General features: G+C 34.1%; 1 protein-coding gene across 1 annotated transcript; it reads right to left on the minus strand.

The window, feature by feature from the left end:
• Positions 1 to 12,590: 12,590 nt before the first annotated feature.
• Positions 12,591 to 14,941, minus strand: LOC109791456 (hydroquinone glucosyltransferase). The gene is made up of 2 exons (XM_020350753.2): positions 14,233 to 14,941; positions 12,591 to 13,417 (listed from the first exon to the last, which is right to left on the minus strand). The coding sequence occupies exons 1-2, from the start codon at positions 14,930 to 14,932 to the stop codon at positions 12,591 to 12,593; spliced, it is 1,527 nt and encodes a 508-aa protein (XP_020206342.2). The 5' UTR covers positions 14,933 to 14,941.
• Between the last annotated feature and the right edge of the window lie 3,449 nt (positions 14,942 to 18,390).

Here is an 18,390-nt window from a genome sequence, read left to right on the forward strand (position 1 = left end):
TTAGCTAATGCAAGTCAGGATTTTTGAAACGAGAAGAAATGAGAGGGTGCAGAAGAAAGTCAGGATCTTTACTCTCTTGTTTAGAAATAGCATGCGGGAAGAGAGAAGAGAGAAGAAACGAGAGGGTGCAGAATTCTTTATCAACGGGAAGAGAGAAGCAGTCAAGAGGGTGCAGAAGCCTTCATCAACGGGAAGAGAGAAGCAGTGACGAGGGTGCAGAGGCCTTCATCAACGGGAAGAGAGAAGTAGTGAAATCCACTTTGTTTCTTTTTCGTGTTGGTCAATTAAGCACCTTTACCTGCAATGTGTGCGTATAAAGAAACCTTTTTTTTACGTCAGACCCCCTTATTTTTGACGTAAAAAAGTTCACAAAAATTATAAAAATGCCACCGCATCTTTTTTATGTCAGTTTTATATATGTCCGACGAAAAAGAGGTGACGTAAAAGACTAATTTTTCACTAGTGAATTAGGTTTAGAAGGTGCTAGTGATAATATAGATTTAGATGAACCAGACTTTACTACATAAAGAAGGAGGCAATCTACAACTTATACTATCACACAATCTCAAAAGGACAAAGACTGGAGAAAAATATGGAATAGTTAATTTGTTAAAAGAAGTAGTTGAATCTATAAAGTAGTTTGTTCAAGTATTTGATGTTACAGTTGATGATGATGTTTTTATTCAAAAAGTACAAGTTGAGGTAGCTTTGATACCAAACCTTAATCAACATCAATGGACTAAAGTTTTTAAATGTTTATTTGAGAATCCAAAATAGTTAGCCATTGTGAAAGCTCTTCCAATTGAGAAAAAGAAGGCTTGTGTTTTAACACATATTTCATGATGTAATTTTTATTCATAACTTCTTCATTTTGATTATTTTGATTGATTATTACAAGTTAACTTCCTAACTTTTTTTTTATGTATTTTGTATATTTTAGGTTTGAGACTTTTATGTATTCCAGCAATACTTGGATGTTACTATTAGGTTATGTACTATCCGTACCACGAAGCTGAGCTTGAGCTCAGTATCATAGCACAGATTGACATCGGACATGCGCCACACGACATCGGCCAAGACAAAGGCTCATTATCTGAGCAAACCGTAACTTATCTCGGGTCCAAGGCCCAGTGAAACCCTAATTCACACTAAGGCACATGCATTACTTATACGAGACCCATACATCCACAAATACTAACTTTAGCATCGGAGTCTCTTTTGCAGGTACCACCCCCGCCTTGGAATAGCAAGCGTACCCAGTGAAAGAGGCTCACAAATCTTGCCCAGAAGATCTTCCTCTACGATCGATCTCCGGTAAGAACATTTGGTGTCCACCGTGGGGCCAATCAAGACATCTCTTATCGGCCACGCTTGTGGTTTTCACCCAAAGCCATAGTAGACGAGCAATAGACGACCTAGATGCACAACTAGAATGGAAGGTCAAGCAACATTGAGGAGACTGATCGAGCAGGTCGACCAAATGCAGCAACAACACGCCGTCGACCTAGAGAACATCCGTGCCAGGCACAAAGCCGACCTAGCGGCACTGCGCGTTGAGAATGAGCGCATTCGCGCACAGCTTCCTCAGCGCCCTTCTGCTCAACCCCCTCAACCGAGTAATCAAAACGAGGAGGAGGGACACTCGGTCTCCCAACCACCAACTGCACAGGCGGTGTAACGTAGAATGGGCCGTTCCGGAAGGAGAACGGGCCGTTCTGGAGGGAGAACGGGCCGTTCCGGAGGGAGAACGGGCCGTTCCGGATGAATTCCGGAACGAGCCGTTTTGATTTTAGAACGGGTCGTTCTGCAGGTGATTTTTGTGCGTATTGAGGGAGTTCAGAACGGGCCGTTCCGGTATCGGTACAGGCCTTTCTGGCCAATCTGAAAAGTCTATAAATAGGGGTTGGGGGCCTTCAGGAGAATGTCAGTATTAGAGAGAAGTTTTAGAGAGAAGATCTCTGGGTCTGTGAGCTCCTTTCTCTCCCAAATTTCTCTGTATGACTCCTTTCCTTCTCTAGATCACTAACGCCTTTTGGCTTTTCTTGAAATTCAGATTAGGAAGCTTACTTTGGGAGGATTGAAGTTCCGGGTTGAGCTTCGGCAAGGAATTCTACTTCTTCTCAGTTATTGGCTATTTTGAGCCAATCTTCAGGTGAGGGAAGTTAGAGTGTAGATTGAATAAGTTATTTTTATGTTGTTTATATAAGTTGACCTTATAGATGAATTTTAAATATGTTGTATATTGCTGAAGTTGTTTATAAAGTTGTTAAGTTACATTAAGTTGATATTGTAATTACTATAGTTGTTTAATTAAGTTGTTTGCATGTTGTAAGTTGTCTATTATCGTTAAGATGTATATTGCTGTAAAGTTGATGTGATGTCTATTGCTGAAAAATTGTATGTTGTTTAAGTTGTTATGCTTATTTAAGTTGTGAGTTCATTGTGTTGTTCAAGTTGAAAGTTGATTGAGATGATGAGTTGAAAAGTTGTGTGTTGTGTAAGTTGTTGAGCTGATATATGTTGTTGATTTATAAGCTGATTAAACTGTGATGATAAGTTGTTGATCACTAGGACTAGGGGAGATGTTTTCGAAGTTGCTCATCCCATTGTGTGGATTGAGATAGTTGTGGTGCTCTAAGAGCCCAATTTGTTGAAAAACCCTCCTTGGGAAGTTTTCCCTTGGAGTGGACGTTGTATCGTTCTCCTTTAGGACTTAGTTGGTCTCGTGTGTGGGCAAGGTCGAGGCACACGTGTGAGTTTTGGTTGTTTAAGGTGAGGTTTTTGGGGCATGTGATATCGACAAAGGGGATTGCAGTGGATCCAGTCAAGGTGGAGGTTGTGATTCAGTGGGAGCGTCTGAGGACTGTTACGAAGATTGAGAGTTTTGTTGGGTTAACGGGTTATTATTAGAGATTCATAGAGGGTTTCTCTCGAATAGTAATGCCTTTGACTTAACTGACTCGGAAGGATCAGCTTTTTGTTTGGATGGACGCTTGTGAGCAGAGTTTTAGGAATTGAAGGGGTGATTGACTACTTCTCCTGTTTTGGTGTTACCTAACACTGGTAAGTATTTTGAAGTGTCCTGTGATGCTTCTCACTAGGGGTTGGGCGCTATGTTGATGTAGGGAGGGAGAGTAGTGACATGTTTTAAGGCAACTTAAGACTCATGAGAGGAATTATCCTACTCATGATTTGGAGCTTGCAACTGTTGTTTGCTTTGAAGTCGTGGAGGCACTATCTGTGTGGTGTGAGATTCAGTGTATTTAGTGATTAGAAGGAGTTGAATATGAGGTAGAGAAGGTGGATGGAATTCCTAAAGGACTTTGATTTCCAGTTGATGTATTATCCTGGGAAGGCGAGTGTGGTAGCAGATGTATTGAGTAGGAAATCCATTCATGTGTCAGTTATGATGATTAGGGAGTTGGAACTGATTAAGCAGTTTAGAGATTTGAGACTAAAGGTGGAGGTTGTTCAAGATCACATTAGTTGTTGTATGATCACCATAACTAATGAGTTCTTGAGACAGGTGGGAACTAAGCAATTACAGGATCCAGAGTTGTTGAGGATTTTGGGATTGCTTGGTACTGAGAGGGCAGCTGGTTTTAAGCTTAGTGCTTTGAGCTTAGTGCTGATGGAGATTCCCGAGTGGAAGTATGATAGTGTCACTATGGACTTTGTGGTTGGGTTGCCTAGGACAGCTAGGAATAGTGACTCTATCTGGATGATTGTTGATAGGTTGACAAAGTGTGTGCACTTTCTTCCTGTCAAGAGGTGGTCCTTGGAGAGACTTGCACAGTTGTATATTAGAGAGATAGTATGGTTGCATGGAGTGCCTTCCAGTATTATCTCTCATAGAGATCCAAGGTTTACTTCCAGGTTGGCAGACTCTGCATCAGGCTTTGGGGACGAGGTTGAGGTTGAGCTTCGCTTATCATCCACAAACAGATGGTCAGTCGGAGAGGACAATTCAGTCATTGGAGGATCTCTTGAGATCTTGTGTGTTAGATCATGTGGGTAGCTGAAAGGAGGTGTTACCATTGGTAAAGTTCACTTATAATAACGGTTATCACTTGAGTATTGGCACGACGCCTTTTGAGGCTTTGTATGGCAAGAGGTGTAGGATTCCATTATATTGGTATCAAGAGGGTGAGTCAGTAGTGGTTGGTCTAGAGTTAGTTCTTTAGACTACTGGGATGGTGAGATAGATTCAGGAAAAGTTGAGGGCTACCCAGAGTCGACAAAAGTCCTAGCTGATAGGAGGAGGAGACCTCTAGAGTTTGAAGAGGGAGAACATGTTTCACGTTTCATAGTTGAGGAAGTACATCAGAGACCCGAGTCATGTGGTAGAGATGGATGAGGTGCGAGTTAGAGAGAACTTGACCTATGAGAAAGGATTGGTAGTTGTGGTTGATCCCAAGTTGAAGGAGCTTCGTGGCAAGTCCATCAGCATGGTGAGGATTGTTTGGGATGCAGCTACTGGTGAGGCTACCAGGGAGGTGGAGAGTCAGTTCAAGGAACAATATCCATTCCTCTTTTCAAGTAGACCTATTTTCGGGGACAAAAATTCCTGTTTGTTGGGGAGTATTGTATCGTAGAGAAAAAAAAGATTCAGTATCCAGAACGGGCCGTTCCCAAATTGGAACGGGACGTTACAAACTACTGAAGGAGAACGGGCCGTTCTGAAAGTTGAACGGGCCGTTCTAGAGGGAGAACGGGTCGTTCCGGAGGGAGAACGGGCCGTTCCGGATGAGTTCCGAAATGGGCCATTTTGCAGGTGATTTTTGTGCGTATTGAGGGAGTTCAGAACGGGCCGTTCCGGTATCGGTACAGGCCGTTCTAGCCAATCCGAAAAGTCTATAAATAAGGGTTGGGGGCCTTCAGGAGAATGTGAGTTTTAGAGAGAAGGTCTTTGGGTCTGTGAGCTCCTTTCTCTCCCAAATTTCTCTGTATGACTCCTTTCCTTCTCTAGATCACTAACGCCTTTTGGCTTTTCTTGAAATTCAGATTAGGAAGCTTACTTTGGGAGGATTGAAGTTCCGGGTTGAGCTTCGGCAAGGAATTCTACTTCTTCTCAGTTATTGGCTATTTTGAGCCAATCTTCAGGTGAGGGAAGTTAGAGTGTAGATTGACTAAGTTGTTTTTATGTTGTTTATATAAGTTGACCTTATAGATGAATTTTAAATATGTTGTATATTGCTGAAGTTGTTTATAAAGTTGTTAAGTTACGTTAAGTTGATATTGTAATTACTATAGTTGTTTAATTAAGTTGTTTGCATGTTGTAAGTTGTCTATTGTCGTTAAGATGTATATTGCTGTAAAGTTGATGTGATGTCTATTGCTGAAAAATTGTATGTTGTTTAAGTTGTTATGCTTATTAAGTTGTGAGTTCATTGTGTTGTTCAAGTTGAAAGTTGATTGAGATAATGAGTTGAAAAGTTGTGTGTTGTGTAAGTTGTTGAGCTGATATATGTTTTTGATTTATAAGCTGATTAAACTGTGATGATAAGTTGTTGATCACTAGGACTAGGGGAGATGTTTTCGAAGTTGCTCATCCCATTGTGTGGATTGAGATAGTTGTGATGCTCTAAGAGCCCAATTTGTTGAAAAACCCTCCTTGGGAAGTTGTCCCTTGGAGTGGACGTTGTATCGTTCTCCTCTAGGACTTAGTTGGTCCCGTGTGTGGGCAAGGTCGAGGTACACGTGTACAAAGCGACCACAGTAAAGGGGCCAGGCCGAGCTATACTAATTACAAGCGGCCAGAAGTTGAGATACATAGTACTAAGGTGATAAGTTGAAAGTTGTTTTAAAGTTGAAAGTTGTTTTAAAGTTGAATCCCTTAGCACTGTGTGGGGGACATGGAAATAGTCGATCCATGTCATGGTTGAATGACCAATTTGAGTAAGATATCTAGTTAGAGATGCAGTCTTTGACTAGATACTAGAGGGTGCGTGGTACTTGGAGGACAGTGGGTGGGCTAACTCCACATGTGGATTGGTGAAGCTAGCCAAGGCCATGGTAGGCTCATACCCAAACCCTTCTGTCCTGACAGTAGTACTGGACCTTCGAGTCTAAGTGGCACACCTGAGAAATCGTCTATTGTTGTTTATACCTGGTTCCTTCGGAGTTCCTAACGTTGTACTATACCTGACCTGGTGGAGATAGGTCAAATGTTGGATTCGGTAGGGTTTATGCCACCTAGACTGCTCAACTTCAGTTGTTGGAGATCTCCCAGTTGTACATGCGTGACGATGCATTAAATATTAAGTTGTATATTGTTGTTGTTGTTGTATTAAAGTTGCTTCTAAGTTGTATGAATGAGTTTGGTTTTATGTTGTACTGCATGGTCGTTTGTGATGATGATTGTTATGTATTTATTGCATGATTGTTAATATGTTGATTGTGTGGTATGGACTATTGTCTGTACTTGTATGATTGATTTTTTTTAAACTCTAGCTGACCCTTCTGTTTCCATGTGGTGGAACTGCGATGATCATACTTGGTATGGGAGCAGGTCAGGGCTAGGTTGGAGTCGAGGTGACCGTACCACGAAGCCGAGCTTGAGCTTGGTATCATAGCGCAAATTGATATTTAACATGCACCTCATGACATCAGCCAAGACAAAGGCCCATTATCTGAGCAGACCGTAACTGATCTCCCGCCTAAGGCCCAAAGACTAACTTTAGCATCAGAGTCTCTTTTGCAGGTACTACTCCCGCCTTGAAACAGCAAGCGTACCTAGTGAAGGAGGCTCGCTAATCTTGCCCAGAAGATCGTCCTCTACGACCGATCTCCGGTAAAAACAGGTTAGTTACTTTATAAATTTTATAATTAGCTTCCATAGTTAGTGTTCATAGATAATGTTTTTGATAATTAACTTCCTCATTTTTATACTAGATATAATGCTAACAACCTATTCTACCTTTTTTTTTCATCATTTCCTCCTTTTAACATTTCATAGATATTTTATCTATTGTTTGTTATAATTGAGAAATGATTGGGTTTGTTAGATAGATTTGGTTCACGACTAAAATTTATAACACTTTAATTATCTTCGTATCACTAATTTTCAAGTGTTTTACCTTAGAGAAGTAGCTTTATATGTTTTGCCAGATTTTTCTATTTAGTTTCCCTTTTTCTCTTTGTTTTATTGCATTCTTGTTTTGGATATTAGTATTTTGTCTAAGATGGGTATAGTTCTAGTGTAACTCTACTAGACATCTATTATAGTTTATCACATCTTGTGTATATTTTAAGGGTGATAACAGAAAGGCTTGATACTTAACTTTTGATTTCCTTTACTATTTTAGAAGTGTCACCAAAATCCTTGAAGTATGATTCATGTGAAATAGGAAATAAATTTCTACATATGTGAAACACATCCCATTTCTGAAATGTCAAAACCATAATATTTCTGGACATTTAGTAGAAATGTTCACAATATGTTTGATCAAAGGGAAATTACCTCTCATGCTCTTTTGCAATATGCATTATCTTTTAATTTAATTTGTCTATTTCTTGTCTACGTGAATGTGAGTGGGAGCTCACTATTACATACAGGAACTTTTTCCTTTAATGGATTTATAATTTTCTTTCAACAGAAAGGAAAAAAAACACTATTATAGATAGGAATTTTTTTAGCTGGGTTGGTGCCTTTGTATTAGACTTTATTTGCTAGTTGTTAGCATTTCTATGTTGAAGTGCAACTTTCTTAATTCAATTTTCATTTGTTATAAATTAGTAGAAACAAGTTGACTACGACTAGGGCTAGTGAATTAATGAGTGTTTTTAAGTTTAATTGATTATATATATAATGATGGATCCACTTATTTTAAGAATAAGTTTTTGTTGACTTACTTTAATCAATAAATCATGTTTTATATCAAATTTATATAATCTAACCGTTGAATCAAAAGTTTTTAATATATAGACCAAGTCTATAAATTTTTAAAGAATTTGAAAACTATATGATACTTCGTTATATAAATTCAAATCAACATATAAAATAATTTTATGATTATCTATTAATTTGAATTAATGAAATGATATGTACCAAATATTTTTTAATTTTTTTAAAAAAATTGTACATTTGATCTATGCGATAACAACTTTTAATTTAATGTTTGGATCGTTGAATTTAACGTAAACTATGAGTTATGAGGAGATGAAATTTTATGGTTTTGAAAAGTCAAATTTTATCAACTATTTGTTGAATAGATTAAAATGAAGTTGTGATTTTCATGTCTTTCACAAGCTATCTTTTGTTTTTGTTATCTTGATCTGGACAAACATACAATTGGAATCTCATTAGTGTTTTTAATCGTATGTGATATTATGATTTTGAACCATCTATAATCAAAGTTAAAAATTTTCTATTTTTTTTAATTTAAAATGAACTCACTTCGTATTATGAATCAATGTATTAATCATCTTGTGGATGTTAATAGTGTTTCGAAGGTTTTAAGTGTATTGTGAATTTAAAATATTTCTTAAATTTATAAAAAAAATAATTAAATATAATATCTAGTATTGTTTTTGAATTATTAAAAATTTTCTAATATAAAAATTAATTTTCAATCATTAAATATTTTTTAAGAAATTTAATATTAAAACTAATTTTTCAATAAATTTTTTAAAATAAAATTTCGCTTCGATGAAAATTGAATATTCTATTAAAACAAGATAATTAAAATACAAGATATTAAAAAATAATCTATCCAAATAAAATATTTTTAAAAAAATAATTGAGTAATTCAAATTTTAAAAATTTGAAATTACCTAAATTTTTAAAATGTCTTATCCAAACACACCATTAAGCAATTTCTAAAAGATCAAGAAAGTTTATCAAAGATAATTTTTCAACAAAGAATTTTTCGAGCATAAACAAGGGAGAAAACGTTTCTACTTTATGAATTTTTTTTTACATCGATTGAAACCCTCTCCAATTTCCAGGTGAGCCTACATTTTAACAAACTAGCTCCTTCGTAATTTGTCAAAGCTTGGGAAAATATCTTGTGATTACAAATGCATAAACAATTTCTTATATATATATATATATATATATATATATATATATATATATATATATATATATATATATATATATTATTGGGGTAAAATCGTTAAATTTTGAAGTAATTGGAGGACTCTCAAAGGATCATTCGACAAATCAAAGAAGAGAAGTTATAAGCGGTTCGAGGAGGTTACCTACATTCGCGTGACTAGCACTAGTGCAAAAATTGAATTTAAAATCGGAGTTTTAAGATCGGTTACAAGGTAACCGATCTTAAAAGTGACGCGGTGGCAATTTTGTAAATAATATGAACACTTTTAAGATCGGTTATTTTATGACCGATTTTAAAAGTGCTACTTTTAAAATCGGTTATTTCATAACCGATTTTGTATGTAGTATACAAAATCGGTTCTTAAATAATTGATTTTAAAAGTATCGTCAGAAACCTTTTATATTTCCCTCCATTCTCATTCTCTTTAATTTTTCCCTCCATTCCTTTTTTTACTCTCTCGCGCTCTCATTTTCTAAAGTTTCCAATAAGGTAAATTTTGTTGTCGTTTTCATCTTCTCATGCTCTTCTTGTATTTCTTTTCGTTTTCTCATGCTCTTCTCTTGTCTCTATTTTCGTTGTAGGTTCAATTTTGGGTAAATTTTGAATCTAGAACGGTCCGTTCTACAAGGAGAACAGGCCGTTCTACAAGGAGAACATGTCGTTCTTCAGGGAGAACGGACCATTCTGCAAGGAGGACAACCCTTTCTTTAGGGAGAACGGGTCGTTCTGCAAGGTGAACGGGCCGTTTTGATGTCCGTTCTGGATTGGTTAAACTTATGTCAAACTATGCTAGAATGACCCATTCCACACTATCTTTTTAGGCCATTTTAACAACCTGGAACGGCCCATTCCAGTTTAATTTTTTTCGCAGCCAGGACTTTTAAGATCGGTTATAAAACAACCGATCTTAAAAGTTAACTTTTAAAATCAACTCTTTTAAAATTGATTACGAAACCGATTTTAAAAGTTGAAAATAACCGATTTTAAAAGCCTTTTTTCCACTAGTGTAGCAGGACGATTATGGACCATAAGGGATTGATATATATTAACCGTTTCTCGAAATTAAACTTGAAGACCTTGAAGGAATTACTCGAGAATTGAAAAATGCAGCAGGTAGTTGCGGGAAGTTAAGAACAGTTGAGAAAGGTTATCCACGTCGCATAATGTGGAGCGGTTACACATACCACGTCGAACCAATGCAAAAGTATCTACTCCTCCCTATCCTCTATAAATAAGCGAGGTAGGCCCATTTCAGGAGGTCAAAAATTCAATACTTACACACTTATATACATATATTGCCTACGTTCATGGCTCCCATGCACACTTATATGTTGTTCATTCAATTCATTTAAATGTCTATATGTATGAATCTCGTTTCATGATAGTCACCAAGAGCATCTAGAAATCTTTACATGTTAAAAAAATGTTAAAATTGAGCCTTGATTGGTTTAATTGGTTAAATCATTGTATTTGGTGCACGTGAGCTTCATTCAAGAAAGCTTTTGCACGTTAATAACATATAGAAGTTAGCTACATAGAAAACTTCACTTGATATACATACCTAAATTGAAAACTTTGCTAGCTCGAATAAAAAGAATTCATAAACAAATTTCACCGCAAACAATTATATAATTTATATCTATAATAAATATGTAAGATAATTATGTCTCATGTGAGAAACATGTGATGTATAAAGGGACTAATAAATAAATAATTAAATAATTAGGGACTAAATCATAAATGGGCTTAATGAAGCAGTTTTGAGAATAATTGTTATTTGATAGGAATAACAATCTTTAGGGGTTATAAATATCCACTAATGTAAATTAAGGTCCACACCCTTGATAGAAAATATTCTCTCAAACTCTAGTCATCACGAAAGATAGAGAGAGTAGTAAGAAAAATCAAAGGGAGTGAAATCTTGATTCTCTTCTCAAAAAGATTAAAGTACTTTAAGGATCAAAAGAGATTTGCATTATGGAGAAAGATACATACTATTTCTTATTATTTAGGCCTGGGCAAAAACTTCCGGCCGATCCGAAACCGGCCAAACCGACGATCAGATCGGGTGAAGCGGATTAATTCTCAGGTATTTCGGATTTTTTCTGAAGCAAATTTCGGGTTCAAACGGGTTTTAACGGTCGGATTCGGTGTTAGAATTTTCTCATCCGATGCACCCGAATCCGACCGTTCGTCTTCACCGTTTATTTTCTCCGTCTCTTTTACTTCGTCTTCTTTCTTCTTCTTCACTCCGTCTTCTTTCCTCTTCTTCTTCACTCCGTCTTCTTTCTTCTGCTTTTTTCTTCTTCTTCACAGTGTCTTCTTTCTTCTTCTTCTTCACTCCGTAAACATCCTCTTTTCTTCAACTTATTCCTGCCATGGCTACCGCCGCTGAGAAGCTCCCTGTTCTGGTTGATGAAGGTGGTGATGTGGAGATCTGAAACTCCGTGATTTCCCCCAAATGAAGCAGTAACAGAGACCGGCAAAGAGTGATGAAGGATGGCGGCACGAGACGCTAGAGGAAGCTTCTCAAACCGATGAATCCATCCGATGAACCCGTAACCCGCACGGATTGAACCCGCTAAAACACGAGTTCTTCGTCGGTCGGAAATGGCTCCTGATTTTTCTTAATCGGTTTCGGATGATTTTAAGAATTTTGGTCCGAAACCGACCGTGACCGACCGATGCTCAGGCCTATTATTATTATGTGAATATCATGAATTTCAAAGATCCTTTTAATTTTCTATAATTGATGTATTAGAAAATCATAAAACTTACAAAATAGACATCTAAAAAAATAATAAATACAATATACTTTGTTGGTTTACACATGTTTTTTTTCCTAATTTTATGATCAACTACAATACTGTTATAAAACAAAGGTTTTCAGTTTTCTCTCTCCCATTCACGCTCTCGACATCCAATTTCATATTCGGTTTCCTTCTCTTTTGTTTAATCCTTTGATTTTTATTCTCACTATTTTATTTCAATTCTTATCCTCCAACATCAGTTATATTGATAAAAAAAATAATAATAAAAAATAACAACTATATAAGAACCCATTTTTAATTCCAAAAATAAAAAAATACATAGAAGCACGTCTTTCCATTAATATAACATGGTTAAATCAATTGTGCAAAAAATTTTAGATGACATTTATTTCAAGTTATCCTTCGAACATTTTTGGAAATAAATGAATAAGAAATACGTTTTCCCACGTTGGTTAAAGGTTACAAATTTTATTCCTAAATGTAGATCATTTTCAAAAATAAAATTACTTTCATATTCTCATAATTTTATTCTCAAGAGAAAAGGTGGATAAATTAATTTCCATGACATGATAATCAAAAATTTTGTTCTTATTTATTTTAATTAACTTTTTTCGTATTCATTTTCATAAAAATATTTCTATCACTAATTAAATACATTATTATTTTAATGTACTCGAGAATGTCATTCTCAATTCTCATCATTATATTACAGAGAATACTCGGAAATAGAAGTTACACCTTAGACTTTATTAGTACATCATGCAACTCCCAAAGTTAAACGTTTCCATTTGTGCACCAACTGTGTTAGGGTTCTTGTTGAGGATCCATCATCCTTCAACGCATTAGCAGCAGCATCTTCCAACTTTTTCATTCTCTTACGAATTTCTTCCCCTTCTTCACCCACCATTAGATTCTTTATAACCCTAGCTACCTCTTCCCTTTCCACTATACCCTTCTCATTCACCTTAACCCTAAGAGCCACTTTCAAACCATTTGTCAGCAAAACAGCATTCATCTTTTGCTCCGCAAAGAGTGGCCATGCTATGAGTGGAACCCCAAGCACAACACCTTCAAGCGTGGAGTTCCAACCACAGTGACATAGGAACCCACCAATCGCACCATGACCTAGGATTTCAACCTGAGATGCCCAATAAGGAACCACCAAACTACTCCCTTCTGTTCTCTGCAGAAACCCTTCTGGTAAAAACTGAAAAGGGTCCTCATTTTTAGCACCAATGTCGTTAATGATTCCAAACTTGTTTGGTGGTCTTAACACCCACAAGAATCTTTGGCCACTTAGTTCCAAACCCAAAGCAAGCTCGTTTATTTGGTCATGAGAAAGTGTGCCACCACTTCCGAAAGAAACATACAAGACGGAACTGTGTTGTTGCTTGTCTAACCATCTCAAACATTCTTTGTCACTTTCGTCGTTGCATGCCACCTTTTGCTGCACAAAGGGTCCAATTGCATAAACAGAAGGGATTCCTCTTCCTTCTTCTTGTTGTAAGGCCTTTATGGTCTCTTCTTCTATCTCATAAAAGTTATTGACCAATATACCATCAGCTAAATAGAACCTTTCATTACCTTCAAACAAAAAGTTGTTAACCAATATACTATTAGATTGATATATTCATGATTATTCTCGTATCTAACCCAAAAAGATCAAAGGTTATTGTGATATTTTGGAGTCTCACCGGAATGAAATTATTACATGATTTTTTACTAGGATGATCGATCTTAAATTATTTCCACGTGACAAACTTTCGGATGTTATCAATTAATTTGGAAATTTTAGTGTGTTTAGATGAAGAATTTTAAAAATTTAATATTCTTAAAATTAAATTATTTTGATTTTTTTCTATCATTATTTAAATATTTTATTTGAACAAATTAATTTAAATTTTTGAAATTTTAAATTTATAATTTGGATAGGACGATTTGATTTTCTACATTGACAAAATTGATTTTAAAGACACACATATATATATATATTAAAATTTTAATATTAAATCTTATGAAATTAAATATTATTCATTTTTTTAGTATTTAAAAATTTTAAAAATTGATATTAAATAATATTTAATATTTTTAAAAATATGTTTTAATATTCAATAATTGAAAAAAATATTAAATGTCCACTATAAAATTTAGTATTTAAAAATTTAATATTTTCACTTAAGGAGTTTGAAAATTTTGATTTATCTTATCTCTCCTAAGCCATTTTTGGGTTGTTGGATTTCAACAATAGTAAAGAATATATCTTGGGTTTAACAATTTTAGGGTTGAGATGATATAGACAAAATTTCAAACACTATTTACTAATTTCTCCTCGCTTAGAAGCCCAAGGCCCTAGTTATTGTTGCCACCAAAAAGTAAATAAAAATATAGCATTTCATTACCTTCAAGAAACTCCTTGTATGCTACACCTGATCGATCTTGAAGAGGGTCCGGTAGATCAGTCCCAAGAATAGGAATGCAACCAGGAATCTCCATAGGTTCTAAAAGGTCTTTGTACTCACAAGAAATTGTCTTGTCTAGCATGGAAGAATACAAGCATAGTGATAGTAACATAGCTGTGGATGGGAAATACGTGTAGGACAAGGTATCAAGTTCCTTGCCAAAGTGCAACACTTGTGACATCAAACCATCAGAAATGACTGCAACGAGTCTTCTGCTAGCATGCAGTGTCTTCAATGCATCATAGATTAGAGGTAAAGAACGAGAGATGGTGACTTGAACTTGGATTGCGGGGTGAGTGTCATGTGGAAGGTCCTCCAAGTTTATTGGTGGTAGGAACATGTAGTTAATTGTTGAGGGAAGAGAATCGAAAAGGGATTTGGTGTTGTTGCAAGGTGAACCAAATGTAGGGTTGATGCATGTGACATTGATGTCATGGTGGAGATGAACTAGTCGCTTGGAGAACTCGAGAATTGAACGTAGATGGCTGTATACTGGGACCGTGACTATGGCTATGTGAGTTGTGGCAGCCATGAAAATGAAATTTGATCGCTTGATGTGCACTTGGTTCATAGAAACATTGATGAATTTATAGAAATGCAAGAGTTCTAAATTTACTTCATGTCCCTTGGTTTGAAACATCTTCTAATATGAAAATACAAACCGAAGGATTTTGGGATTGTACCGTAAAGGCACCATAAGTTGTTGTAGAGGGGAACTGTAGTTATTGGTGTTTGTGGAAATTTATTAAGCTAATTCTACAGATAACGTTACGTTTGCATTTGAGGTTTTTTTTTCTTCTTTTTTATGAGTCATTTTCATTTGAGTGCATGATTCATGGAGAGATAATACAATTAATAATTTCACGCGTTTGTTAAAATCTTTGTTTTGAGTTTTGAAATAGTGGGAGTTAAAAATCATTGATATATAAATTAGTAGTAACTTAAACGAAGATAATGGAACCGACAACTTTTAACCAGAATCATAAGAATCGATGATGACCAGTATTTTAGTCTTACAACATTAATTAATTAATTAATAATAATAATAATAATAATAATAATATTATTATTATTATTATTATTATTATTAATTGGGTGATTCAAGTAATACGTGTTTGTTTTGTGGATCACGTGATATTGTTGGATCCATTTAAACATTAATTAAGAAATTAAAATTGAAAAATTATAATAAAAAAAATTGGCTAAATTGATTTTTAGTCCCCTTACACTAGTGGAAAAAGGAGTTACTACGTCTCTTCATTTACGTTGGAAACTAGCACACCCGACGTTGTAAAAACGCGGTGGCAGTTCCGTAAATAATAGGAGTTATTTACGTCGGACAAAGATGAGTCCGACGTAAATGAGATAATTTACGTCGGACAGTAAAGCAGCCGACATAAATTATCTCATTTATGTCGGACCCATCTTTGTCCGACGTAAATAACTCCTTAAATCATGGGCGCGCACTATGGATTTCAAATCGTAGCATTCTTCCTCATTTTCACGTTCTCCCGCGCGTTGTGGATTCTTCCTCATCCCTCCGCCTCCTCCTCAAATCGTGGTTGTCTTCCTCATCTTCACGTTCTTCTATTTTTCTTCTTCGGAGTTACGTTGTTTCTTCTTCGCGTGTTGATGGAAATGGCTTAACCATACATCCATCTGTTTTTCTATGAGGTAGTGACCACTCCTTAACCGATGTTTGTGTTTTCTGGGATGTATTTGTCGTAATAATGTTTGTGCATTTCGTGTTTGTGAAGCTGCAGAAGTAAGTGACCACTGCCTGGGTTTATCCAGCAGAACGGGCCGTTCTGCTTGGAGAACGGCCTGTTCTGCTAGCAGCACGGCCCGTTCTCCATGGAGAACAGGCCGTTCTCCAAGAAGAACGGCCGTTCTTCAAGGAGAACGGGCCGTTCTCCAAGCAGAACGGCCCGTTCTGCTTGCAGCGTTTTTTTTTTTTATAAAATTTTTACGATTTTTTACGTCGGGCCTTTGTGTGTCCGACGTAAATTTACGTCGGTTTTTGACCCCCGACGTAAATTTTACGTCTCCCGTAATGACGTCTGATGCTTTTTCGACGTAAATGGCTTTAAATGCCCGACATAAAAGGGGTCTTTTGTACTAGTGTTATAATAACCAGAACCGAGACTCTCTTTATAAGTTTTACTATCTAAACTACTAGGGTTGAAATTTATGGTCTAATTTGGTGTAAATGTTTCTTTAAAGTGATTTTATCTTTAAATTTTTAAATAATAAAAATAATATTAAAAATTAATATTTTTTTAAATATAAGACTTGAGATCAAAATTTTAAGATTTGAGAGTTAAAGATAACATTATTTAATTTAATAAATATTGATAATTTTTAAATATTTTTATTAAATAAAATATAAAAATAGGGAGTGTCTTGATTTTATTAGTTATATATAATATTATTACATGAGTCAGTTTTTTTTTTAAATTTTTTATACAATGCTAATTTATTTGAAACTTAAGAAATAATAAATTTACTTAATAAAAATAATATTTTAATAAATTAATTATATAATTTATTATTTGATATATTTTATACAATAAATATAAATATATATCTAGTATTTTAACTAGTACAATAAACATACATGTTCATTATCTATACATCTATACATATTATAAAGGGAATAGTAAAGTATGTAACCGCTTTTAGTTTCCATTTTTTAGCAGACCATTATACCTTTCAAATAAAAAAAAAATCATATATTCTCTAAATAACTACATACAATCTTTTAATATATTTATTGTATATAATTATTAAAGACACGAAGTGTCTCAATCCCTCTAGTATATAATAAATTATATATATATATATATTTGAATATAAAAATTATATTAAAAATTAATATACATATATATTTTTAAATATAAATTATATTTTAAATTTATGGTAAATAATTTATATCGTATCTATTCATATTATAAAGGGGATAGTGAAGTATGTAACCGCTTTTAATCTTCATTTTTTAATGAACCATTATACCCTTCAAATATAAAAAAATCATATATTTACTGTATATAATTATTAAAGGCACGAAGTGCCTCAATCTCTCAAGTATATAATAAATTATATATATATATATATATATATATATATATTTGAATATATAAATTATATTGAAAATTAATATACATAAATATTTTTAAATATAAATTATATTTTAAATTTATGGTAAATAATTTATATCGTAATAATTTTTTGTATATTTATTGATAATTTATTTTAAAATATTAATATTTAGTTTATTTTAAAATATTAATATTTAATATCGTAATAATTTGATTAATATTAATATTTAGTATTAATATTTAATACTGAAATTTATTAACGGTCAACTAACAATTCTTTAACAAAAATTGCAGATCAGAAATTATAAGAAGATAAGTGTAATTTTAAAAATAACTAATGTTACCAAAAAAAAATTATGATTTTTAATAAAAAAATTATTTATTAATTTTATTTTGGTACAGGAAACTTTTTTTTTAGTACAGAAATTGTTTATTAATTTTATTACAGATGGAACATTCATTAGTATAACTTTTTAAAAGGGTACTTTTATTTATTCAAAACGGGAATAAATTAATCTTTTCATTGTTTTTATCACAGATCTTAACCCTCCAATAAATTTTATTAATATAATACTATATTTTTATTAAGTGAAAGTTTAAAATTAAGAATTAATTGTGAGATTTTCACACTTGAGAATCTCAAGTTTTTTCTCCTTAAAAGAGATTTGTTCCCAATTCAAAACACATCATGACACCTTTTGGTTTAGTGCGAGTTGGTTTTCGCTTGGTGTCTATACATAGATATTGGGAAAGTAACTATTAGTTATTTATTTTTGTGCTTTATGACGTGAAAAGATAAGAAAATTTGGATTACAAATGTAACACCGCATGTTTTTATTATTTATTATTTAAATATATGATATGTGTTATTTTAAATGTTATTATATTGTAATTATAATTGTTTTAGAATTTTATAAGGATCAAGAGATCCTTGAAGTTACGTTGTTATTCGGATTGTTTTAAGTTGAGATCAAAGTTGACCAAGTTTGAAGGAAAGATA

Source organism: Cajanus cajan, chromosome 3 (genome assembly GCF_000230855.2).
Source record: "Cajanus cajan strain Asha chromosome 3, NIPB_CcT2T_4, whole genome shotgun sequence".
NCBI classification, from domain to species: Eukaryota; Viridiplantae; Streptophyta; class Magnoliopsida; order Fabales; family Fabaceae; genus Cajanus; species Cajanus cajan.

Bases quoted from the DNA above. Each gene is read 5' to 3' on its own strand.
- LOC109791456 (XM_020350753.2), bottom strand. From the start codon at position 14,932: ATGTTTCAAACCAAGGGACATGAAGTAAATTTAGAACTCTTGCATTTC. The intron at 13,418-14,232 runs GTAATGAAATGC...TTTTGTTTGAAG, and splicing joins ATACAAGGAGTTTCTTGAAG to GTAATGAAAGGTTCTATTTA.